The sequence below is a fragment of the Buteo buteo genome, chromosome 9 (genome assembly GCF_964188355.1).
Source record: "Buteo buteo chromosome 9, bButBut1.hap1.1, whole genome shotgun sequence".
In the NCBI taxonomy this organism is placed as follows: Eukaryota; Metazoa; Chordata; class Aves; order Accipitriformes; family Accipitridae; genus Buteo; species Buteo buteo.
Window position 1 is genome coordinate 41,283,041 of NC_134179.1, and position 25,107 is coordinate 41,308,147.

At 42.7% G+C, this 25,107-nt stretch overlaps 1 protein-coding gene across 4 annotated transcripts in view; it reads left to right on the top strand.

Moving 5' to 3' along the window:
- The first annotated feature begins 1,156 nt into the window (after positions 1-1,156).
- GPATCH8 (G-patch domain containing 8) overlaps positions 1,157-25,107 on the top strand; it is a 58,405-nt gene continuing 34,454 nt past the window's right edge. For 2 of the 4 annotated variants that reach the window (XM_075036207.1, XM_075036206.1), the window contains exons 1-3: positions 1,213-1,285; positions 17,135-17,209; positions 23,283-23,300. Coding sequence is in view for 1 of the 4 variants with exons in the window: in XM_075036205.1 (XP_074892306.1) it covers positions 1,241-1,285; positions 17,135-17,209 (120 nt within the window). In the remaining 3 variants the exon portion in view is untranslated. Of the gene's footprint in view, positions 1,286-17,134; positions 17,210-23,282; positions 23,301-25,107 lie in introns of those variants that run through there. The other 2 variants (XM_075036205.1, XM_075036208.1) reach the window with 2 other exon arrangements.

Here is a 25,107-nt window from a genome sequence, read left to right on the forward strand (position 1 = left end):
GGATGGAAAAGCAGGGCCTCATCTGCCGCAAGCCCTGTGCTCAAAGGCCTGTGGGCTGCTGCAAGACGGATACCGCAAGCATCACCTGGTGCGTGCAGGCCCAGGGCGCTGCTCCTCTGCCACCACATACGGGGACTTGGCTATGCTTGTGCAAGCCAGGCACACGCCTCCCTGCTCAGGGGTAAAGAAAGGCCCCTGCAGCCTGGCCTGGCTGAAGGCCTGGGGTGGGAACAGGGCTACAGGTATGGCTCCAGCTGGCCCTGGGCACTGTGCTTCACCTCAGGGTTGGCTCTGAGCACAGTGATCCAGCTCAGGCTTTGTGCTGGACACCATGGCCTACCTCAGGGCTGGCCCCAAGCCCCATCATCAGCCTCAGGGGTGGCCCCAGGCCCCATCACCCGCCTCGGGGCTGGCCCCAGGCCCGCAGGCTAGCTGGGCTAGGGGCCCTTCCCCACAGCCCGAGGGGTTCCGGCCTACCCCGACGCCCCTTCCCAGCGTCCCTCAGTCCCCGCTCCCGCCCGGCCCCTCTGAAGAGACTGCGCACGCACCCCTCAGCAGCCAGCGTGACACGCGACGCACGCCAGGGGGCAGCGGCGAGTCCCTGCTCCTACTGGTTCGTACCGCCATCACTCAAGAGGCTGGAGCAGCCCCATTGGTTCGGGCCGGGAGGGCGGGAAAGCTGAAGCGGGGCTCGCGCCTTCCCCTGAGCCCCCGGGTCGAGTGCTCGCCGCCTGACACCCCTGCGCATGCGCAGACATGAGGTAGCGGGGAGCCGCTCGGGCGCCCGCTGCTACAGCAGCTCGCTTCCTCGTTGGTTGCCAGGGTGCGCGCGTCAGCGGGGAGCGGCGCATGCGCGCTGCGCGCTCCGTTCCAAACCGCAGCGGGGCTCGGGGCGGGGAACAACCCGCCGCGGCGGAGGCTTAACGGTGCGGCCGCCGGTACCTGCCACCCTCCGCTCTCCCCGGCAGTGGCCTATCAGCGGGCCGGCTCTCGCGCTGCTGCCCGTACCCGGCCCCTAGCAGCAAACAGCCCGCTTCCCGCCCGGGCTGCGTCCCGCCCGGTGACGCCGCCGTGAGGGCGGCCCCGCGCCGCCCACGTGACCCGCCCTGCCGCGCATGCGCGAAGGCGTCCGGCGCGGCGGGGGCGGGGCGGGCGCGCTGCCGCGGCGCGGGCGGCGCTGAGGGGAGGCGGCCGGAGGCGCGGGGCCGGACCGAGCCGAGCGAGGCGGCGGCGGCGCAAGATGGCGGACAGGTTCTCCCGCTTCAACGAGGACAGGGACTTCCAGGTAACGGCCGCGCCGCGGGAGCGGGCGGGCCCCGACTCTACCCCGGGCGGCCGCGGCCCCCTCAGGCCGGGGCGGGCCTTCCCCCCCCCCCCCGCCAAATCCCCCTCCTCACGCCCGGCGGGGCTTTGTGTGCGGGCCCGGCGGCGGGTAACGACACAAAGGCGCGGACGCGGGGGGCCGGGGCGGGCTGTCAAGGTGACCCACGGGAGGGGGGCAGCGGCCAGCGGCCTCGTAGCGGCGGCGGGGCGGGGGGAGAGCGTCCCCGCGGACGGGGCCGGCGAGGGGTCCCGCCCGCTGAGGTAGCCCTCACCCGCAGGAGCGTGGGTTTTAGTGTTTGGGTTATTATTATTATTTTTTTTTTTTCCCGGTCGTTTTATACGGTCTGTTAGGCCGGAGGCTGGGCGGGAGCGGCAGCCCGGCGGGATGCGGGTCGGGGCCGTCGCTCGCCGCGGGGCTCACCTGCCCGGCGTGGCTCCCCGGCGGGGGCCTGCCCCCGGCCGAGGCATCCCCGTCTCCCAGTGTGTGCCAGCGACCCCCCTCGTGTGGAAAACGCGTTTTACTTTCTCGTACCCCCTCCCCCGAATACATTAGTATTTCGACATAATTAACGCCACTGTTGCTGTTTTAAAGGGGATTTAAATAAACAATGGTGAAATTAACGTTGACTCATTAAGCCTAAACAATGACATTTTGTTTTCTGACTTCAGCCTGAGAAAGTCTCGAGGTTAGAAAGAAAAACAAAAGGAGTGAGAATAAATGCAGCTCCAGAAGAGCTACTGATGAGCTTTTATGTGTGGTCCTTGTTTCGGGAGCCCGAAGTTGGAATAGTGCTTTTCACCCAAGCTCATGCTTTTCATCTAAATATTTGGGAGGGTTTTTTTTATAGTTGCGGAGCTTGCGTAATTCTACTTAACGTAGCATTAAGGTGCGATCCTGAAAAGAGTCAGGACATCCAGTAGTAATTAATTTACATTGTTCCTTCTGGATGTTTTAGGGGATGCACACTTCGTAAGTCTTTACTAAACTGTGTTAGAAACGCACGAGAAAATACCTATCAGTGTGGTTGACTGCACTGTTAGCATGACCTTATCTGTGGACTGTAGGTATGGCTTCCTAACACAGCCCTAAACACAGGGGCTGGTTTGCGTCGTTCATTTCCTTAAATGAAGAAATGAATCGTAATTAATACTGAGATGGTCTGATTCGGTTTTGAAGTTCCTGTTTCAGGAAGTGGAGTGAGCCAGATCTTGGGTTTGAAAATACATTTTTCGTAATAGTTTGATTTGGGAGGGGAAAGATGGGGAACCTAAAGCAAGTCCAGGACTGCAGAATGTAGTCGAGAAATGGGTAAGCTCTGTAGTCGTGCATTGCACAACTTGTTCACATGTGCCTTTTGCTCGGTGTCCTTGTTCTTGTCCCTTTGTGGGGCAACCTCTTTGCAAAAAAAATAATTGTAGCAGCAAAACCTGTTACTGTGTCATTGCTCTGGTCATGCAGGGAGAATGTGTAGTGATGTCAGAGAGGAAACAGGGCTCCATTACCCGATGCCGAAATCTTAAAAGCTGCTGAGCATGCTCAGAAACAATAACCCAGTCACAATCCTGTTTTCCCTTGACTTTAAGAAAGGGCACTATTTTTAATTGGGAGTTTATGCGTGCCAAATATCAGGTTTCACTGTCTTTCCCATAGACTAGAGTAAAAAATAAAAAGGTAGGGTTTGTTTTTATAGTAGGGTAACTTCTCTGCTCTTCCTGAAAATTTGCCAGTGAGAAGATATTTTGTTTTGCGTGTTAAAGCTTCCTTCGAGGGAAGAGTGGAATCGGTCCTCTGGGAATAACAGTTGGAATTGGTTAAGGCTTGCAGAGGACTGAACGTGACAACGACGAGCTGTGAAAGAGCTGATTAGAGGGAGGCTGGGCCCAAGTATCTTGGCCAAGGTCGCACTGAATTGGTGGGAGCTCAAGCGTCTGTGCATGTACCCCTGACAGTTGGTCAGTCTAACAATTTTTCTGAAGCATATTGGTGGAGAAAGACTTTTTGAACCTTAGTTTTCCTCCTCCTTCATCAAAATCACTTTCAGAGAAGATTTTTGACTTTCTTCTCTATATTTAGATGGAGGTCACTTGAGATATAACACTGGTGTGGAATAAAGGAAATGGCTCACTATGATGTTTGCAGGTCTGCTGTGAAAGCTGTCCTGTGACTGTTGCTAAGCATAGGTAAAAATACGTCTGCCTTTAGCTTGCAGCTTTTGATCATCTCTATAAAATACTGGTCTCAAAACTACAGCAAAAATAAGACACACTGTTAGTGTGAAGTCACAAATTCGTACGTAGGCTCCCTTTGTAGGAGTGTTTCTGTCGGTGTTAAGAATGCCTTTTTCACGCAATTTCTAGCAGTTTTAATTCTAAGCTTCAGCAGATGAAATTTCTGTCCTTTGACTGAGTATGACTACAAATGTGACCCTGTGTTACTGCTAGTCTGTTGAGACCCAAGTAGGCACGACAAAAGGGAGATGGTGCTCTAAAATTACACGGCTTGAAGCAGGGATGGATGCGGCATGGTGAGGGGGAGGGAGGCTGTAGAGATCCCTTGGATTTTGTTCTTGGGTGATCTACTTGTGATCTTCTTGACAATGTAAAAGGATGTGTTACTGTCTCAAGAGAGGAAGAGAAACAAAAGGTCAGGAGTAAAGTGTATGGGTCAAAGGAACCTTTTAGCTGCTTGGAAGAAAGGCAAATGCCTTGGGACTAGTGATGTGGCTAATGGAAGAGAGTCACTGGATGGAAAAAAAAGCATTTTAGGGGTGTCTTTAATGTTATCAACCTTCTTTCTGGAAAGAAACTGGAAAGATTCTGGGTTTGGGAGGATTAGTTTGGCAAGAGTGCAAGCATTGATGTGGGCAGGGGAGAGATGAGGTTAGCAGAGGTGATATTCAGGTTTCTGAGCTTCTGATATGCTGGAGAGAAGTGGATTAAAGGTGAGAGAGCGGCTGAGAACTATTCTTTTCTCCCCTGTGCCTGTCTAAAGGAAGCCCAGTGCGATAGGGGAAGGCAGGAATGGAAACGTATGGGACTGGAGGGAAATGGGTTCAGGAAGGAAAGGACCTAAACCAGCTGAGAAAAAGAAGGTATAAATGGTCTGAAGTGCATAAAAAGGTGATGAGGGGAGAAGGATTGTTGAGCAGAGGGATCAGCTGAGCATTGGAGAAATAAGCAGCAGTGGGGTACCTTCCCATAACTGCAGCCAGAGTGATGCGATGGGTATAAAGAAAGCTGCAGAGGGAGTGGAGACACTATCACGGGGTTATAAGTAACCCTGTGGAAAAGAGTAGCTAGTATAAGGATAAGAAAGTCAGATATCCTTAAGGATAAAGATCATGGTATGGAGGGGGAGGAGAAAGATTATGTACTCAGAAATTCTGAGTTCTCTCTATGGTAGGGTGGAAGGAACCTCAAAGCCAAGGATGGTTTGAAAGCTGAAATTGCCAAAGGAGCAGGAACTGGCATTGGAGGATATAGCCACAATGAGGTGATTAAGCAGCTTTTGGGTTTTTTTTTTATAGGATTGTCTTGCTTTTGCCATTCTGTGTAGCTTTAGAAGCTTAGATCCTCTTCTCTTTTTGCTGTATGCTCTCAAATCTTAGAAATAACTCAGGGGAAAGCCCCTGGTTTTGACTGTATTTTGCAGGTGCTGAACTTGAGGGCAGCTGCAGTGAAAGGCATTTAGCTTTGCTCTGTCCATTAATTCTTGATCTTTCCCTGACCAGGGCAGCACAGCAGTTTGGGAGGCTTTGGGCAGTGAAATGAATTACTGAAGGAGGAAGGATATTACTGACCTTCCTTCTCTTTCCTCTCTCTAGGCTCTGAAATGGTAAGTTAAGTCTACTGAATTGCTTACCCAAATAAATCCCAACCTTTTCCCCTTTTCCATTGCTGGAGGGGTTATTTTTGAGTGGGCTGCGGACAAGCTTAGTCCTTCGGTTAAAAGATCGTACTACTTACCTGTCGCAGGGATGCCTGTCAGTTGTCTGCTTCTGCTGTCTCCTTGATTGACTGGCTTCCCCATGGCAGAGACAAACTTGTGAACCATTGTTACTTCAAGTAGTTATGAATGATAGCTGTTGACTATGCTAACAGAGTATTTTAAAAGCATTACTGAAAGCTGTGTGTATATGTGAGACTGCTGCAATGAGTAAATATATTTTTTAGTGTTATTTTTGTAATTGCAATAGTTTTATTCTTTAGATTAATGAACTCAAAGAATGAATACTGGGGATGTCTCCATATTGCTGAAGTCCAGTGGAGCTCCCAGATACTCACAGATGTTGAGAAAACGTTTTCTTGCTATATCTTTCTGCTTTTCATTGTTGAAGCAGAAATATTACGAGCCATATGTGTATATGTGTACAATAATTTCCTCTTCCTACGTACATTGCACTTACTTGCATCATTAGCCAGACGGAACACAAACTGTTCTGTCTCTTGTTTTTTTAATTTGTTGTATAGTCTGTATAATAGAATAACACTTCCACCAAGCAGAAGTGTCTGGTTTTCCAAACTGAGTTGAAATATGGCCAGTCTGAACTTCAGTTCTGGTATTCTTGCTTATGCCAGGAAGGTAGGCTGTCTCTCCCCCGCCAAGGATTTGAAGAGCTAACCAAGCACATTGCTGTTACTGGCTGGTCTGTGCTTCTAGTTCTGCCGCTTCCGGCAAGTTGAGCTGAACGCTGATGGCATGGGGATTTTATGCTTTTTAATTGGCAGAATGTCAGGGATAAGTTTTGTTCCCAAGCAGCTTAGGCAGTCCGGCTTACTGGACATCTGGGCCGACAGCATGGAGTTTTAAAATCTGTCCTTCTAATGAGTGCGTCTTGTCAGTGGCTTCAACTTCAATTCATTTCTTAGGTGCTGCCTAAGGCAAACATATTTGATTTTTATATCCTTCAGCAGGGCATGACTGCTCGTGGGTTTTGCAGCAAAGTAAGTTGATGGCTTTTCTCTGTGCTGCAAGGAAATAAAAAGGTCATTTTCTTTTGCCTACTTCTACTAATTGGGAGAAGAAAAACTTAATGTGAGGGAACAAGGATTGGAGTCTCTGCAAAATATGTTATCCTGAACTTCAATTGATACAAGATCCTGGTGTGTGAATTTGCCTTTGACAAATGTAGCTGAAAGCAGTCCAGGAGGTAGCCTTTTCCATGGCATGTTTTCTAATTTAAGAATTGATCTTAGATTTTCTAAAATCTATTAGTATTGTTTAGAGATCCTCATTTGTCATTAGACGAGGGTTATATTTCTGGTATGGGCACAGCACAGGAAGAATACTGCTCTTACCTCCATGGCAAGACATGCTGACCTCTCAGTTGAGCAAAGCAGGAACATCAGAACTCTGATTTTTTGCCTGCCTGTGTGAGCACGGAAGGGAGGGGAAGACTAGGGGAAGATGAGTTATAAAGTAAATGGAGTAGTATTGGTTTAATTTTTAGAAGATCACAGGAGAATCTGAACTTCAATGTGAATTTTTGGTACTTGTGTGGTAAATTAATTTTATACAGACCTTCTTTCCTGTCTTGGTCGTACCTTTCCCTACTCTGTGTTTAGTCACTTCTGTTCTCTCCTCTCGTCCAGTGATGTTGTCTATTGCCGTGGTTAACTGGATAGGAAACACTTTATTCTAGAGTCCCACAAACCATGTCTAAGCTATCTCAGCTTCTTCTGAGTCACCCCCTCTGAAACAAAACCAAACCCTCCTAACTAGTCTCCTAACACCTGCTACGTGGGGATGTAGAACTTTAGGAGTTCATCCGATCAAAAAGCAGTATTGCAGTTCTTGGTCAACTTTTCCTCAGCTGACATATGCTTTGCTCCTACTATACAGTTTTAAACCTGTAGTAATTTTTGGTACTTTCCACCTTCAAGCCTCTATGAGCAATTAATTCATTTGAGATTTTAGCCATTCACAGTTTTCAAGCCAGAAGTTGATATTAGGATGTATGCTTTAAATATCCAGGTATCCCTTAGCCTTCAGTTTCCATCATTTGACCCAGTTTTGAGTCCAGGAATTAGAGTTTGGCTACAGTATCTCTTTCTCTTGAAGACAAGTGGTGATGGTGAAGGTTTTTCCTTTGTAGATTGTTCTGGTAGTTTGGCCACTGAAAGGTGTGTTTTCCTTTATTTTTCTTCTAGATTTTTCTATTTTCAGCTTTTAGCTGTTGTTTCTTGTTATGTCCTTCTCTACTATGCCAAAGCACACATCAGTACGCTGTCATATATAGCATTTCTGTCTTAGTCCTAGCCTGTTCTGAGAGCCTTAACGGTCTGATCTCTGAATTCCCTTATTGCAGGGCATTTTGCTTTTCCCTTTGCATTGTTATGGCTTTCTACATCTTAAAATTTTCCACGTTTATGACTATAAGACTTGCATAGAGGAGTCTGGAATAGACTCCATCTGTATAATATGCAGAGATAAACTCTTTTTTACTACTTTATTCTTATTTGATGTTCCTTTGTTACACACCTTTGGACTGTATTTTTATCCTTTTTGCTACCATATTGCATGAAGAAGTTTTAACTTGGATTTCTTTTGCCTGCTTGGGTGCAGCCCTGTGCTGCAGGTGTGTTTGGACAGGACTCTGTGAAAACAGACTTTGTGTTAGTGAGTTCAGGCCAGTGTTATATGGGTCAGATTGCTCTGTACAAACACGTCATCCACATTGCCGCTTACTATTTGTTGGGCTTCATGACCTGCAAACTGAGTTGGCAGTTGCTCTATTTCTTCTCTGGTCATTGATAAAAAAGTTGAATGGTACCGAGTCTTGTGGAACAAGTTAGGAGTTTGAATCCAGTTAACGTGCTCCTGAGTGAGGTTTTCTGTGATGTTTTGGTTTAGAAACAATCCTTTATCAAGTCAAACACCATATTGAGGGAGAAGAAAGACTGTACTATGAAAGCTTGAAAGTTTGTGGTGGTAAATAAATTATACCCTAGATATTAAATGACTAGCACCCTATCCCATCAGGGTATTTTCTCCTTCTCTTGTTTCAAAGTCCTTGTTAGTCATGAAGACATGGGTGCTGGAAGCTGCAGCATCTTCTGCATTGAGGTATGTTAAGAAATGGCTAAGAGAAAATTGGTTGAGTGAGACCAATGCTAATACTCTTTGGTACAGTTGCTGGAAGCATTGAAGAACTGAACAGTATCCCTCATGTGCTGGAACAGATTTATAGCTGGCGTTGGTAGCGGCAGAAGGAATCTGAAAGACATTAAATTGTTCTTGTTTGGTGCCAAAGTATGCAAAGCATAGTGAAGCAGGGACCTGCCTCTGGCTTCCACTCCTTTTTGTACAAGCTGTTTATCTCTGAACTGTAGAACATGTTTTTAATTGGATAGCTCTAACTAGGTATTTATATGCACATTTTCCCCATTTAAAGCTCTTGACCTGTAAGTAGTCTTGAATGTGTTCTGGCGGGTGTTTTTATATTGTTTTTGGACTTAACAGGTAGAATTTTGCCATCAAAACTAACTTTTAGTTTGGTAAACAAAAGGTGCCATCAACTTCTCAACATGTAATTACAAGGTGCTTCTTTCAAAAGTTGCCAATTTAAATTCATATCCAAATCTTAAGTGATTACTTTTGTTGTATTGACTTGACAGGATTTTCATTTTAAGTACTCTCAAAATAATTGATGTGTGTGTTTGCCTACAATGAGGTTTTGCTGCAGCTTTCCCAAGATGTTGACTGTAAATATTAAGCTATTTTGGTGGGTGTGAAGATGTGCGGTGTATGTACTTACCCTCTTGTATTGCTTATTTAAAGGGAAGAGACTGGGAAGGTGACTTATAACACACAGAAAGCTATGAGAATGCTAGCTGCTGTTTGTGAATGCTTTACCTCTATGTTGCTAGGAAAGGATAACTGAATTTTTTTGCGTCTTTACAGTCACTACAGGGAACAACAGGGAAAAGGATGGTTTTGTTCTGGGAAGCATTAACAAAGGCTTTCCAGATACCAGTACAAAGTTGCTTTTGTATTGCTTTTTATTGTTTTGAGAAACCACATGGCCTTTAAAATTATCCAAGAAAGCTTCCAGTGTGAGCAGGGTTGGATGGAGTCATCTTCTAGGTGTATATTGGTCTTAAAAATGTATTTTCTTCTGGGCACGTAATGAATATTCAAGAAACACTCCTAAGCTATGCTTTCCTGGAGTTGTTTTTGAATTCTCTGGATGGATTTCTAAACATCAACATGGTTGTCTGCATCAGTTATGTTTTGGAGATCTTCCATCGTATAGAGTCATCAGGTCCTGCTTAGCTTAAAAGGGCAGCATAAATTACTGTCTGAGATCTGTAGTCAGCGTACATAGGGCAATGTGGATCTTGCGGAGGAATTATAAGCCCGTTACGTTTTGATTGTGTGTAATAAACAGTTGATTAGTTATGGTGAGCTGGATTTGGTTTTACCACTTTGCCTCTCCCATCTATGTTGGCTGAAATTTACTGAAGAAGTCAGCAGATGATGTAGTTGATAGAGCCCCACAAATAAACAAAGTAAGAGGTAGTACTAGCAGACCTTGTCAGTTATGCCCTTCATATCTGACCTTGCCTGGAGTTGGTTTTTCTTCTCTCTCTGTCCCACATATAACCCTATAACTGCACCTGGTGGTATGTATTGCCTTCAGGCAGTGTGGGGAGAGGTGGGTCGGTTGAGCTTGGGGCTGTGCAAAACTGGAAGGTCTGGTAACAACAGCTAACCCAGCTGGAAGAATTTTTAAAGAGAGAACTAGACACGGAATGCAACACAAAATGAAATAAATGTTGATTATGGTCTGCTGAAATTCCTAGTCTTTGGGTTAGGCAAGAGCCTGGTGCCATGTCGGGTCCTTGCAGAGTGAGTCTTGTGCCTGTCTCTTGGCTACTGTGCTGATGCTGGACTAGCAACATTGATGCAGGTGTCCTGGATGTGGAGTGCTTGCAAGGGTTGTGCTAGGAGCCATCGTTGGAAAAAAGCCAATGGACGTTAAGGTGCCTTGTCCTCCTAAAGGTCTTGTAACTGCTCAATCTCCTCCTTTAAAAAAGAAAATTTTAAATTTATTAGGATATTTGCTTCTGGAATCAGTGAGTCTTCCCCCCCCCCCCCGACCTTGATCTGTGAAGGTGCCATATGTGTGCAGGCAGCAAGGATTGTGGAGAGGTGGCATTTGCACACTTATACTCAGATGCTGCTTCAGTTTCCTGTGCTCAAACATTGAGACCTTGCATCTGTGCTGACCTGTCCCGGGACGGCTGCAGGAAATGTCAGCTGTGCTTTCCAGTTGTGGGAGCAGAAAGCGGAGGGCACTGCAAAATATTCTGTGATTTGTAGCTAACGCAGTCTGCCTTGGCTTTATCTACAGTAGAAAATAGCCTTTTTTGTGGGTACTCATTTCTCTTTTTCGATATTCCCAGTGTCTCGGCTGCTGGTTTGCAGCCTAATGCCTTCAGAGCTTTCAGGAATGGGGACTGGGCTTGGTTAAATGTTTTAAAGTGGCACTTGTGGGTAACAGCCCTGAATTTTATGGCTTGACTTAGTATTTTGCAGAGTTTAAGGTTTATTGATTGAATTGATGGGTAAATAGAATATGCACAAGTGGTGCTGACTTTAGTGTTTTAAAATTCCATTTTCTAAAGTAAATGCAGTATAAATGTTATTTTTTTGAGTCTCTTTCTGATATTCTACCAGTGTAAAACTAATTTTTGAATATCTAAGGAGCACACTGTGCTCTTTTCAAGTGCAGTTAAGCAATCATGATCACGCTGTGCTCTTTTCCAGTGCATTTAAGAAATAATGATGGTGAGTATAGTGAGATGTTTCTGCAAAATCACTTTCTTTAGGTTGTTATCTGCTTGGTCACGGGAACAGGCATTTCTGTGCACCTTCCTAAGCTGGTCCTAAAATTCAGTGTGGACATAAATAGTTTCTGCTTTGATATCTCGGCAGCTGCATTCTGCATGTTCCCTCTGCAGTCATCACTGATTTTGGTGCTCTTAGGCATAGGTTTTATGCTGGAGTAGTCTTATTTTACTCTGTTCACACCATCGAAGACGTTGTCCCTGTGACTTGTGGAGCAGGCAGCATTTTCCCCAGGTATTCTCATTCTAGGCTCTTCGTATCTGATTTCTGTTGGTTTTTGTAACTTACATCATCTTCCTGCATATTAATAATAATGTTCATGTAACTGAGCTCTCTTGTTGAGCAGTAACTGAAAGGACAGCTGAATGAAGACGTTCTGAGAGAAGACCATTGCTTTCACGTCTCCATTATACTATTCTTTTGTTGTAGTTTTCTCCCGTCTCTGCATGAGAGCTGTGTTTCAAAGTTTGGCTTAGCTACTGAAATATAGACTACCACATTTACTTCTCTTTTGAAATAATACATAGATAACTTAGGGCTGTTCATAAAAGAAACCGCTAATCCATGTCAGGAACGTGCACTATATGGAATGTATTCTGCATGTTGACATCTTAATATCCTCTGTGCTTGGACAGATTGTAAAGAGCAGTCCAGTAATTAATATCCAGGGAGGTCTAATAGCCTTGAAGCAGCTGAAGTGACTCACAATTCTTTCCTCCTTGTGTTGATGATGCTGTAGGTGACTTAGAAAATGCAGCATTCGGAAGTCAGGTTTGGTTTTGGATACACCATTTTGGGGGAGTGAGGGGGAAGGAGAGAGAGCATATTTTTCTTCTGCCTTGTAGTTGTGAAGATGCTTTTAAAAGGTTCCTCCACCCAGCCCAGTAATACCTGTGTGTCCTTAGATGCTTTGTCTTTGCCCACCTTGATGAAAAGGTGCCTCGTGTAGGGGAGAGAATTAATTCTGTGATACTAAACTTACTCTGATAAATGGGCTTAAATCAACAATTCATTTCACTTGCATTGAGTCATTTATTGGCAACAATTCTTGCCACTAAAGATTTTGGGATGAAAGTGTGATTAAGTTCTTAATTTTTTTTTTTTAATGATACTGACTGTGTCTCACTGCTACAATGCTTGGGACCTTATAAGTAAGAAAGAAAGAAACAGTGGTACTCTTTTCCGTTAGCTATTTAACTTGAATTGTTTCAGAAAATGGCATTTGTTGGGCCAGAGCTCTGAAGTATTTACAATGTAAATAAGGGAGAATAAGGGTCTAAAATCCTGCATGGAGGCAGCTTGTGTTAGTTGATTTTTCAAATGCTGTATTTATAACTCAGCAGTTAAATGTGTGAGGGCTCTAAGACATAAGGTTTGGTGAAGAGCTTCATGCAAAGATCAAACAATGGGAAAGTGGAGGAGAGAGGAGAGGACACTTGACTGTGAGTAACTGAAATGGGTACTTAGCCAAAGTTGGGATGATATTACACAAAAAATTACAGGACGCAAACGTATTGGCTCCTGGAGGTGAATGCAACAAGGAAACTAAATGGTGTGCGTGGTGTATAATGAGGAATGTTTAGATGTTGAAGGCTTGTCCTTGCTTCTCATCCAAGTAGTAAAATATATTGAATTTCAGTATGCTTGTAGAGAAGCGCCTAGTGTCAGAGTGCTTGCTGTAGCACAAAGTGATAGCAATAAATTATGTTTAAGTGGAAGCCTCTCATCTTATTTGCTCTGCTGTTTTAGGATGGAGGTAGCATCTGTAAGAAAGTGATATAAGCAGTGCAACACATCTTGTTTTACCAAGCAGAAGTGAGGAAGCCTGATACAGGCAGCTCTAAAATGGAGGGGCAGAGGATGAGAGCGAGAAGGGCACTGCACGCAGCCCTGAAATCCTTGTCCACGGGGGTAGGTGGAAACCTTGTCCTTAGCAAGCAGGGCCAGGATTTTACTGTGTCTCTATACTAGTCATACAGGGAAGAAGGTTTGGGAATAGGTTTTGAATAGTGCTGGTTTTAATGCAGCTGTTATTTTATGGCCTGGTATCCATTTTGTAGGGATTGAATTCTTTTCACTCAAAGGTTTCCGCCGAAGAGGGAAGCATCCCTTAAGTCCACAGAAGACACAGATCAAAATAATACTAAAATGTGGTCTGTGCTTACAGTTCATGTTTGCCAGAAATGCAGTTTATTCTCAACAGATTCAACATTTAGGGTTTGATTAATTGTTAGATTTAAATGTTAAAGTATTTTGTCTTCCTCTGATTCATTGTCTTAAGATACAGCAAAACAGAAATGTTATATAGATCCATTTGATGTGCTAGGTTGAAGAATTGGAAAAGAAGGAAAACAGATGGAATTCCCCCCAACTTGTTCCTTAGCCAGCTCCAGGGATGAGGAGGCAAAGGGACAGACTGTGCTGCCTCTAGCCCCACAGAGTCCCAGCTCCAAAAGGCAGTCATCACCACGATGGCAGACAACATCACCTTAACAAGCAGTTTCTTGTGGCCTCAGAAGCAAGAGCCATTTTTCTCCTTGCTTGTTAGGCACTGTGAGGTTGAATAGGCTCAGAAATTTGACCTCAGTATGACTGTTGGATTATCCTCTTGCTTTTTTCCAGGGCGAGTTACTTTATGGTGTAAGGGAAATTTTTCCTTTATCATTTGTTTTAAGTATTGATAAATAAAGAACAGTCTCTGTGATGAGTATTGATTTCAGTTCAGTTTGGACACTTTGTTATTCTGATGCCTTTAATTACCAAGCCTGTAACAGCCAAGTTCCTAATATAGCGAGCAGTTTGTCAGCATCCCACCAAGCCTTGTTCCTGTGTGCTCAGGTGGCATTTGCATACCCAGGAGATCAAGGTGATGGGAAGCACCCTGCCTCTTTTGTAAGCTCTAGTATTAGTATTGCTGTTTGTAAAAACAAGCAACCCCTTCCCACTCCCATTACCAGTAACAAAAAACCCAAAGTAGATATAAAGTAGATAATAAATCCCCAAGTATATAAAGTGGATAACAGTGGGTTCACTAGAACTTAGAGAGAATGGCTTTATTTGCTTTCTGACTTCTTTACATTTGGCTGTGACATACTGAGTGTTCAGTTTTTTGCATGGCTTTTGGGAGGAGACATTGTTTTTCAGCACAGAAAAATCGAGTTGTAAAGTCTCAAATCAGCAAGGCATGCTTTCAAACTGGAATTGACCCTTGCCTTTGTAAAAACAATTTTAACTGTCTTGGCAGGCAGTGCTCTGAAGGAGACTGTGAGTAGGCAGAAATATTTTGCCAACTCCAGGTAATTTAGTTGGCATATTCTGAGCTATCTGCAGGCAGCAAATCACATTGTGAAATTAGGCAGGGGGGAAGTATGTCTTTGTTTTTGCTGAGAGTGTTTCAAGGGTTTGTTAACTAGATGTTACGTGGATTTAATTTTTTTATATGTGAAGTTTTAGTAATGTGTTTTTGCTAGCGTTTAGCAGTCAACAGTGCAATTCATTTAACAGCGTGTACACTCTTGACTGCTTTTGTTCTGTTGGGCACTACTTATTGGGAGGCTGGGCTGTGTCATCCTGCCATTGAGGCAGGTTTCATGTTGTCTTCTCCCTGCTGGGCTCCCTGACTTAACAGCGCACACATGTACAGTCTGTACATCTACACTGTGCCTGTCCCCAAGACTTACTAGTGTTTTTAAGCAGCTCAACGACTGCATGTGCATGGTAAGTTTGCCTTCAGCTTGCTCCTTGAAGGCTCTCCAAAAAAAATGGATGGAAGTGGATTGCTGCCTGCAGATTAAGCCCCAGATTTGCTCTGGAGAGGCTGTGGGAAAGAAGACTACTGGGAGCAGAGCGTGGCCTGGGCGAATTATCACTGTGGACTGCAGATGATGTATAGGCTGGCGGTTGGGGCACCAGCATCACAGCACGTTCTCTTGGCAACAGGTTTTTGTCAAGATGGTCTCTTGCAGATTCGCATCACTGGATATGAACACTCGTTCCAGAGGGTTTTTGGAGGCTGGTGCCTGGCTTGTAAAATTCCAACAAGCAGTCCATTACAACTGTAATTTGCTCTTTCACATGCTGGCTTTCATTAAAATTCTTGCAGAAGGAAGAGCTGGTGTTGGTAGAAAGGAGGAGAGTGACAACATGTTTCTCTTGGCAGTGGTGCTAGGTGCTCCTGCTCAAAGTAATTGCAGAGCTGGGATGCAAATGAAAACCACCAGGTGTTTGGTGTTCCCTGAGCAGCCAGCAGGATTTCAGTGGCACTGCAGAGCCTGGGAAAGAAATAGGGGATGACAGCCAAGGCCTTAGCACCTCCTGGGATTTCACAGGGCTGTGATGCTGAGCAGTGCCCAGGGAACCTAGGAGAGCCCACTGAAAACAGCCCCCTTCAATGGCTTTTGTGCTAATCTCAGCTGCAGGCATCTCTCCTGTTTGCTTTTGAGTTTGCAGCTAGAAAGTCAGATTTTTTTTTTTCCTTTCCAGGCATGCACTAGTGATGGTGGATGTTAGTGCTACATCATAGACCTACTGAATGGCCAAAAATGGTTCACTGTGTTTGCAATTGCAGGAATTTGAGTTTCAGAAACCTCTGAATTTACAACAGAGATGTTTTGTTTTGTTTTGTTTTTTCCCCTGAAATGGCCATTTGCACTGATGGTGTTCCAGCACCAACAATTATTCTGGAGGACAGAGGCTGCCATTTGCCTTCCTAGCTCATGAACCCTGTATGCTTAATATCCAGGCAAAAGCATGCAAAGATTGAATTTTGCTGTAGCGGATGCTTGAGGAGGATTGCTCGACTCTAGTCTCTACTCTAGTGGCTGTCATTTGTGTGGTGTACTGTGCTTACGTGGGACTGTTGGGTCGGGGAGAGGTTGCCCTGTTCAGAAATCGGCAATCTAGAAGTGTGCATGGTATATGTTGATGGAAGCTGGGCTCAGTACACCATAATAACAATCCTATTTAATTTTCCTATCTACTTTAATTATTATACATGACCAAGCTGTAGGACTAAAGATGTTTCAGGGAGTTGCTCCAAGAGTGTAAGGAAGCAACGTGCTTGTGTTTATCATTCTTGGCCTTTTCTTTGCTGTGTGAATATCTGCACACTTTATTAGTACACTTCCTTGTGTATCTCTTGGTCTGTCTCTTTCCTCAAATGTGTTCCTCAGTCCTGTCGTTTTTTGTGTAGCAGTTTTAGGTACCGTGCTCACAAATGCTTTAAGCTGGTACGTCTGGAATAAGCAGTTCTGCGCGTGCATCCCGGCATTCTTTGTGCCAACATACGTGCTTGTGTGGCCACGTGGTCAGCTGTGTTGGGAGACTGCTTGGTTTTGAAACTAATGGCTTTTTTGAGTGTTGGAGGATCACTTCTACTAATAGTTTGCTGTGCAGCTGCCTAGATTCAAGGAAGGGGCTGCTCCAGAACATGCACAAGTGCTATGGGCACAGGGAGAGGTTTTATTTGGTACCACTGTGGGGTTTTGTTGGTTTAAGGTGTGGGAAATTACGTGTATGCCTCAAGCAATTTGGATTTCCTGCTGCAAGGAAAGCCTTACTCTTCTTTAAAAGAGAAAAGACAACAAAAACCCCCTTTGTTGTGGTGGGGTCAATTCCTTCTGCTTCTTGTCCTGTGTGATTTTAAGGCCATCACTGGTGCTTATGGTCAGTGTTTTCACAGACTTTCTAAAGAAAAACCCAAAAGTATTGTCATCGTAAACGTTTGATATTTTGCCAACTTCCATAGTTTATGATTATCATCAAATTGGCTTAGTTCGTTTTTAGAATAATTTTTGTTTTATTCTTGTAGCCTATATACTGAATTGAGCTTGTATTTAATAAGTTCATTTGTTAGCAAAATTATATAAAATATAACACTGTATACAAACTGGAATCCTGAAACTAGACTGTTGGAAATGTGTTCTCTGCTGTAGAGCTAACCCTCCTTTTCTTTTACAGGGCAATCACTTTGATCAATATGAAGAAGGGCACCTGGAGATAGAGCAAGCATCTCTAGACAAGCCTATAGAATCGGTAAGATACATACTTATCAGCATCATCAACCCACCAAAAATTAGGCCATGATCGGATGGTACGTGACGTGAATGCAGTCAAATTTGATAGGAGTGGGCATCTTTTTGTCAGTACAGGGTTAGTTTTTGTGGTAAATTGCATGCTGAGATTAAGTGGGCCTAGAATTTAATCTTTAAGTAGTTCTCCTAAAACAGCAGGTGACTTTAAATTTTAGTTCAACATGATATTTCAGAAATTATTCAAAATAATACATTCATTCATAGATATTTATTTTGTTAAGTTTTTGTACTTTTCTTTGAAGAATCAGTTTAATTCATATGCGAACCTGATGGAATAGTGTAGTAAAATGTATTTTTGATCCTTTTTAGTTTGTATTTTTGGAAAACTACTGGTGTGTTAAAGTGTTAGAATGACATCTGGCAGTACAGAAACACGGATGCATTACAGTATTAGTATAGCAGTCCTTCCCCACGAATCTGAAACTGTGCTGTGAGTTTCTGTAAAGTATTGCTTTACTTTGAAGTAGGTGTGGAGAGTACAGCCATAAGATGGGGAAAAATTAAGTTTTGTTTAGTTTTACCTTTTTAAGCTTTTTGGAGCTTTTTAATTTTTCTCTTTGCAAAGCATCTTCTGTTAGTGTTAGGCACAATTAGCTTGTTCAGCCTGAACTGGACCTAAGTTTGGCACTTGGCTTTAGCTAAGTTTCATTTGCAGTTTCAGTATGAGAGCAAGAAAACTTGTAGTGAATAATTGAGGATCACTTAGTGGTGTTCTGATTAAGACTAGATTTTTGTTAAGAAAGTACTTGTCAAGTGTTTCTTTTCCCTATTGATAATTTAAGTTCTCTGTTAAAGTTTCTTCATGTTAACCTGCACTTAGAAGAAACTTAGCATTAGCAAAAGATCAATATATATTTTTCATTCATGTGTAGGTTGGTGTTGTGTGTGTTTTGTGTGCGTGTTAGATGTTTACAAAAAATTTACACAACTTGGGGTGTTCGACATTTTTCTTCCGCAGCAGTTGGCCCATATTAGCTAAGCAGCCATGATCTGGTTTGTATTGCACGGTCTGCCTTTTTTAATTTCTTCTCTAGGGTTTCCTTTCCCCCTTCTTATTTCTGTTCTTCTGGTCCAGTGAACACTGCATATAGTACCTACTGTCTTAATGTGCTGGCATGATGCTAGATTTAGGCATGGCAGTAATTGATGACGCATGAGATAATGCTGCAGAGATGGGAATTTGTATTCAATGTTCTCCTGAATACTTCAATCTTACGTTGTGATGTGGGGATTTTAATTAAAATGCCAAGCTTGTTTCCTTATGTAAATATAATGAGAAATGCTTGTTGGTAGACTACTCTGTGCCACGCTGGAAATTAGCATTTCAAAATAATTCAAATACTACTTACAGACTAGACTGGTTACCTGACTTCTAAAAGTGTTTTCCCAAACAGAGGAGTAGAAGTGGTCGCAGATTAGATCTCTTTGGTGTTCTGAAGGGAGTGATGCCTACAGAAGTATGTAAAACATGAACAAGTACACTGAACCCAACAACACGGGCACACGGGTTCACAGTGCAGCTTGGATCATCTGCAGATGTAATACTTTGTTGCAGTTTGATTAATGTTGAACTGCAGCAGAAAAATTAAATTCAATTACAGCTTTTATATTTTATTCATATTTATATATGTATCACTATCCAAATACTGGGACATTATTAATCTTTACAGCTTTTTGGTAGGTTTTAATAAGTACAGTTCAGCCTAATGGTTAAATTTGAAAACAGTTTGATGGAGAGGGCAAGAGAATGGCTTACTACTTTGGGAAGAGAGTTAAAACCTCAAATTGTTCTGACTTTAAAAGCGTGTGTTTCACTCTTCTTTTGTCTGTAATAAGAGAAACAAGCATGTGAGGTGTAAAACCCCTAGCCTGAAACATGAAAATCTTGGAAGGAGTCACAGAACTGAGTAAATGTATGTTCTGCATTGTCACAGCAGCTGTGCTCTGTGTCAGAGCACTCTTGAGCTGGCTTCATGTGCTAGTCCCAAAATTCAAAAGCTGACTGCTGCACAGGGTTTTTTTTTTGGTCTCATAAACAAGTCTGGTGTCAGAAACTGCAGTCAGAAACAAACTGGTCACTTTTAAGGTTAATCTTCACGTGGTCTTCATTAAATACACTGTTGATTCTTAAAAGAAATTCTGTAGCTGAGAAGCATAAATAATTTTGTCAAGTTTCCTGATGCTTGTGAAAATGATTTTGCTTCCACACTATTAATGACCTCTGTGCTTTTTAAATTGGCAAATTACACACCTTAAAATAAGGGATGGTTTTCTTGTCAGAGTTTAGTGGTGCACCTCTCCTGCAGGAGTTTTCACTAGGAAAGAGGTGTTCATACTGCTTTTTCTACCTTCTTCTATTTTATGCTGTTTGCTTACCCAGAAGTGGATAACATCCCTGAACTGAAATTGAGAGGGAAGGAGTAAGGACAAGTCTATAATCTGCAGATACCACACATCTAAATATTTGAATATTAACAAATTGTTTTGTAATCCTTAACCAGTTCTCTGTTAGCAATTCAACTGACCTTTAAAAAGGAGTCTGCTCAGAGTAATGAGTAAGAGCCTGTGTTTCACATTGTGGAAATAGTCTGGATGACAAATGTCTTTGTGCGAGGAAGGTTGTTTATAACAACAGCAGATCAAAGCACTTTCCAGTCAAAAATTTAAAGTATGGTTATTCTACAGACTGAAGAGTGGATTAAGTATATTCTCTTAAATGTGCTTCTTGCAGCTTCTCACATCATCTTAGTAATATGAAAATGCTTTAAAGACTAAAGGATGCTTGCATTTGGAAATCCCAGGGGGCAGTGGGTTTCACTGGAAGTATACGTTTGACAATCACTGCTGAAGTGAGATCCATCTCTGCAGCATTATCTGTTGAGAGGTGCTGACTGTACTGCTACAGCATGCAACTCAAAGGTGGCTGGAAAAATAGGTTTGGGAGTCTACAGATCATTACAATGTTGAAATGTGTCCTCAATTAGTGTACTAGTATTTTTGTTCCTGTGGAAATCCTGCTTTGTACAGCTTGTTTAGGCCAAAGATGTCTGGACTGAAACATGCGACTATAACCAAAGTACATTTATGGAAAATAGAGCTGACATGAGCTAGTGGATGTATGTAGCCTAAATGAGAAGCCAGCTATTTTCCATTACTAAATTGAAGAAAACATTTCATATCAATGGACTCTTCATAGCTGCAAATACTGATTTTTTTTTTTTTAATTACTTCCTCCCCCCCCCCCCCCCCCCCCCCCCCCCAAGTAACAATTTTTTTGTTCTGGTTTGAAAGATGCTGCACTTACGCTGGCTGTTCACGTCAGTGGAGCCACTGGTGTCTGGTGTCCTTGAAAAATCAGAGCACTTAACCCTTTCTTAAATTCAAGAAGCTGCATGCATTTGTTTTAAAATATTTTTAAGTGCACTGAGTTCAGGTACTTGAATGGGAAGTCACAAAGTATTGCAGCTTTAATAGAATCCAGATTTTCTTCACGCTAATTCCTTATTTCTACTTGTTTACTGAATCTTGTTGCTGTGAATTTATGGTTTTCTTTGTCCCAGCAGTACAGGTCAAGTAGGAGATAGCAATATACCCTTAAAGCCTACGCAAGAAAGCAGCCCTTTCCCCATGCAGGCAGTATGCAGAGTGTCAGGAATTCAAACCAAGCTGTTGCCGTTGCAGGTTGGAGGCCAGGCTGCATATCCCCCACTTATTCTGGAGCTTGTTAGTTTGTCCTTGTCATAACTAACAAATGTCCTTTTCCCCCCCTGCCCTCTCTAATTCTGCTCAGTTACACAAGGAGGTCCTTGAACTACACAAGGTTTCAGGCTTCAGTTTGTAGTTGTTTGATGATCACAGGCTATTGTAGATGGCTGTATGAGCTGAAGCTGGGTTTTGTCGCACTGTATATCTGTACAGATCTGTGGACTCCACTAGTTCCAAAGTGTAATTTGATGAGGCTGCTGATTTGACATTTAGCAGTAGCCATATGTGGACAGCGCTATAAATAATGTGCTTCTTGAAGCTGAATGGTGTAGCATTACTATTTGGCTTTTCTCTCTAGTCTTCATTGTGTCATCTGTAGTGAGCTATAGGTTTTGTTTTGGGAATCTTTTCAACCTCTTGTTTGCATGGGTTCACCCAGTAGCATCCAATCCTTGCTTATAGATTCCTCAATACACAGTCAGCACAGTTTACAATCCACTCAAGAGAGGTATGGTTCCTGCCGATGCCAAGAGACGAACGATGTGAAAACGATACGTGGGGATCTTACGGGAAAACCTTTATTAGGCAAAACTAGTGTTTTGGTTTATCTGTAATGCAGCTCAATCCACCGACTGCAGATTATATCCCACTTATAACATCATCAAAACCTTTCAGTTCTTGTACGCATCTTTTCCTTGTATGCATTTTTTTTCTATTGGCCAAACCTTTGTCAGAAATTTGTGCTGGGGATGTCCTGGTATCAGGAATCACTGCTACCCATGGAAAGCAATCAAGGGCATCTTGTCAGGGTACAGGATGGGGAATTGGGAAGGCCAGTCTGAACTGTTAGAGAAGGTCACTTTGGGTGAAATTTTTCCAAAGTAGCTTAGCCAACTCCCGTGAAAGTTTGGTGAAGTCAAGACCTTTACATTCCCTACATGCTTTTGGAAAAGTTATGCTTCATTTGTAATGCAAAGTTCTCCATCTGTAAATAGAAGTGATCACTACTGAACAGCTCCAAAGTGGTGAGAGTAATGCAGGGAGGTGTAAATTGTTCCATCAAGAGCCTGCCGAGCCACTCTGTCCTATGCTGAGCATCCTGTAATCTGGTGTCCAGCGTTGTCTCCAAGACTGGGTGCCCAGACATATAGCGCTGCTGTTGTGAGTAGTTTGGATGGTAAATGAGAACTCGCTTGCTCAAACACCTATGGGGAGACTTATTTTGACTGTCTCAGTAATTTTTATTGTGGCTGTAACACAAGGAGCTCCAAAACGATAGTGTAAGAAAGTGAGGAGACTTGTGCCAGCTCTCCACTGAGAAACATGGGGATTTCTTCGTTGGGCTGTTGGCATTTTTGTAGATCGCTGCAACTCTTCCTGTAGGAAAATTGCTACGACATGAGGGTAGTTTATTCAAAAGGAATGACAGTTCTTGACATTGACAGGAAGTTTGGTATAAAAAAAAAGATGTCTTTTTGATGTGAAAGAGTCCATGCTTTTACAGAATTTTCACTTAAAAATGCAATTTAAAAACAAGCTGCCAGCTGTTGCAACATTTGCTGCCCCATGTCAAATTTTGGTCCTAATGTCCCTGGCTACTCCCCAGGCCACTGGGCTTTGCAGAATGGCTCTCACGTGGGAGCCTAGCAAGCCTGGCCTTCCATAATTTAATTTTTAGGGCAGCATTTATGCTGAAGAGCAGTCTTGCCGGTCTGCCTCTGTGAGAGGTCTGCAATAGTGATTTGAAATGGAGGAAGAAGGTTGCACATGGCTAGAAATGAGCAGAATAATGACTAGGTCCTAACTCAAATGTTAGTATTTAACTCTTAGGGTTGTTCTCCCTATTCGGTGAAGCAGAAGATGTTCCATTTCATTTCAGTAATACTTAAAATTAGGGAGTAGTTTCACTGCTGAAGCAAACAAATGGAAGCAATTGGGGGGGGAACACCCCCACCCCCTTCCTGGGAACTGAGACAGGATAATATTCAGGCATAATTCCAATTTATGTCAAACAACTTGTGACCATCCTCTTGAGTGGTTTTGTAAAAGTGGTGCTAATGTGTATAACCCTTCTAAATTTTTCTTTTTTCCCTTTAACATTTGTTTACCCCTTCACTGTGTCAGTCACAACACACCGCTCTTGAATCTCCCAGCTGGTCTTGACTTGTTGAATTTATTTTATGCTTTCACTCTTCTTTAATAAATACATTACTTGCAAGCAGTGAATTGAAAACAAAGCAAAAGAAAAACTACCATTAGTGATTGGACAGTTTCTTACTTTGTGTTACATTTAACTGTTCTTTTGACAGCCCAGTTTTTAAAGCCAGGTTCGTATGGAAATGCTTTCACTCCACTTGCACTGCTTTTGGAAATAGCATACTGCTTCATCTGTCTTTATTTTAGTGCATTCATAACACAACACAGTCAGCACAATGTCTCATCTCCACTTAGCAAAAGATTGCAAAGTACTCCTTGTCCTTTTTTTGAAAAAGCAGCCATTTTTGTCAGCACCAGCTTTTAAAATCGGATTCAATAATCCTTTGTCAGATATAGTTGCAGTGCTAATGGTAGAACAATTAGTGCGTTATCCACAAAACCTTTGAACTTCGGGCCCCTTTTGCATGAAGGACTGTGCAGTTGTTGTGGCCGTTAGAGAAACGGTCTGTAACAGATATGTTTGCAGGTAAGTTTTCCTACGCTTCTGAACAGATAGTCTTCTCCATGGTGTTTGTGGTTGGAATCCATATTTGTTCATTTTTCCTTTTTTTTGCATATACTGATTTAAGCTTTTATAACCAGACATTTCCTTACTTCTCCTTTTTTTTATTTTTTTCCCATGTAGCCCTAATTATGTCGTGGGGGAGAGCAGGTAGTGTGGGAAAGATGTACACTGTTGCCTTGAAAAATACAGCGAGGCAAAATGTCTTGAGTTATGGTATATTGGAAAAAAAATAATAATTATACTTGATAGAATCTTTTTGAGGAAAAATGTATCCATGCAGCCAATATCTTTGGGAAGATTGTGTCTTTCAAGCTGATTCACCAAAGTTCTGCAAACCGTGTGGTCATTTTCTTCAGTGTGGAGTGAGTGAAAAAAACACCGCTATTCTGATTTCTGTTGACGACTTGGTTATTTAATTAGAGAAACCTGCAGCATATATATTCTTTTTTAAGGTTCCATGTACCACTCAATGTTATGGATTCACAGCCTGTTATAATTCAGGGGGTATTTCTGTGATATCTTGAGTTGTGGTTTGCCTTATATGACAATTAATAATCAACAAATACATACCTGATTTTTATTTTTATTTTTTATGATTAGAAGGTGAACAGGGTCCTAACTGAGAGTCCTTCTTTGAGGAGTTGACAGTTGGTCACTGCTAGTAAACTGGTAAACTGATCAATAAGGGGCAAGCTGTCAGCTTTAGACGGTTACAAGGGTGCCGTTAGCACTCTTGTTCTTTGTTTGGGGGAAGAAATCTTGCATAAAAACATAATGAATTCCACACAGAGCCCTGCTCAGCCCTATTTTCAAAAGCTGACACTTAATTGCTGCGTCAGTACTTTTCCACTTATTCCAAAATAGCTTTTTTTTTTAGGATGATGAGACATTATGCTTATTGTTTCCCCTACATGCACTAATGGTTCCTTGCTGTTAACTTATTGCTAGGCCTGTTTCATTCTAACATCTTAGTATTTTTGTTAGTTTACATGTGAAATGCATCACCCAGTCTGTGCTTGAGCTCATTTTATTTAATTGATTTTTTTTTGTTTTACTAACCTCACTGTTTTTTCAGTTTAATATTGGCTGCATGCTAGTTTATATATATATATACATATATAAAAAAACCCAATCAAGTCTAGCCTGGATTTTGCTATGATTGTGTTTTGGTTTCTAGTGGTGGGGCAGTCTTGCTCTTACAACTTACTCAGTATTATAAAAGCCTGACACACAAACAAAATGACTAAACACATTGTAGATTTTCTTTACAAAAAAACTTAAGTGGTGCTGTCTAGGTGATGGATATGATTGTATAAATAGCTTGATTTTATGCTTTTTACTGTCAATTTTTATTGGTACACTTTATTTTCTCCCACATTGCTTTTTTTTTTTTTTTTTTATTTTAAATGTGA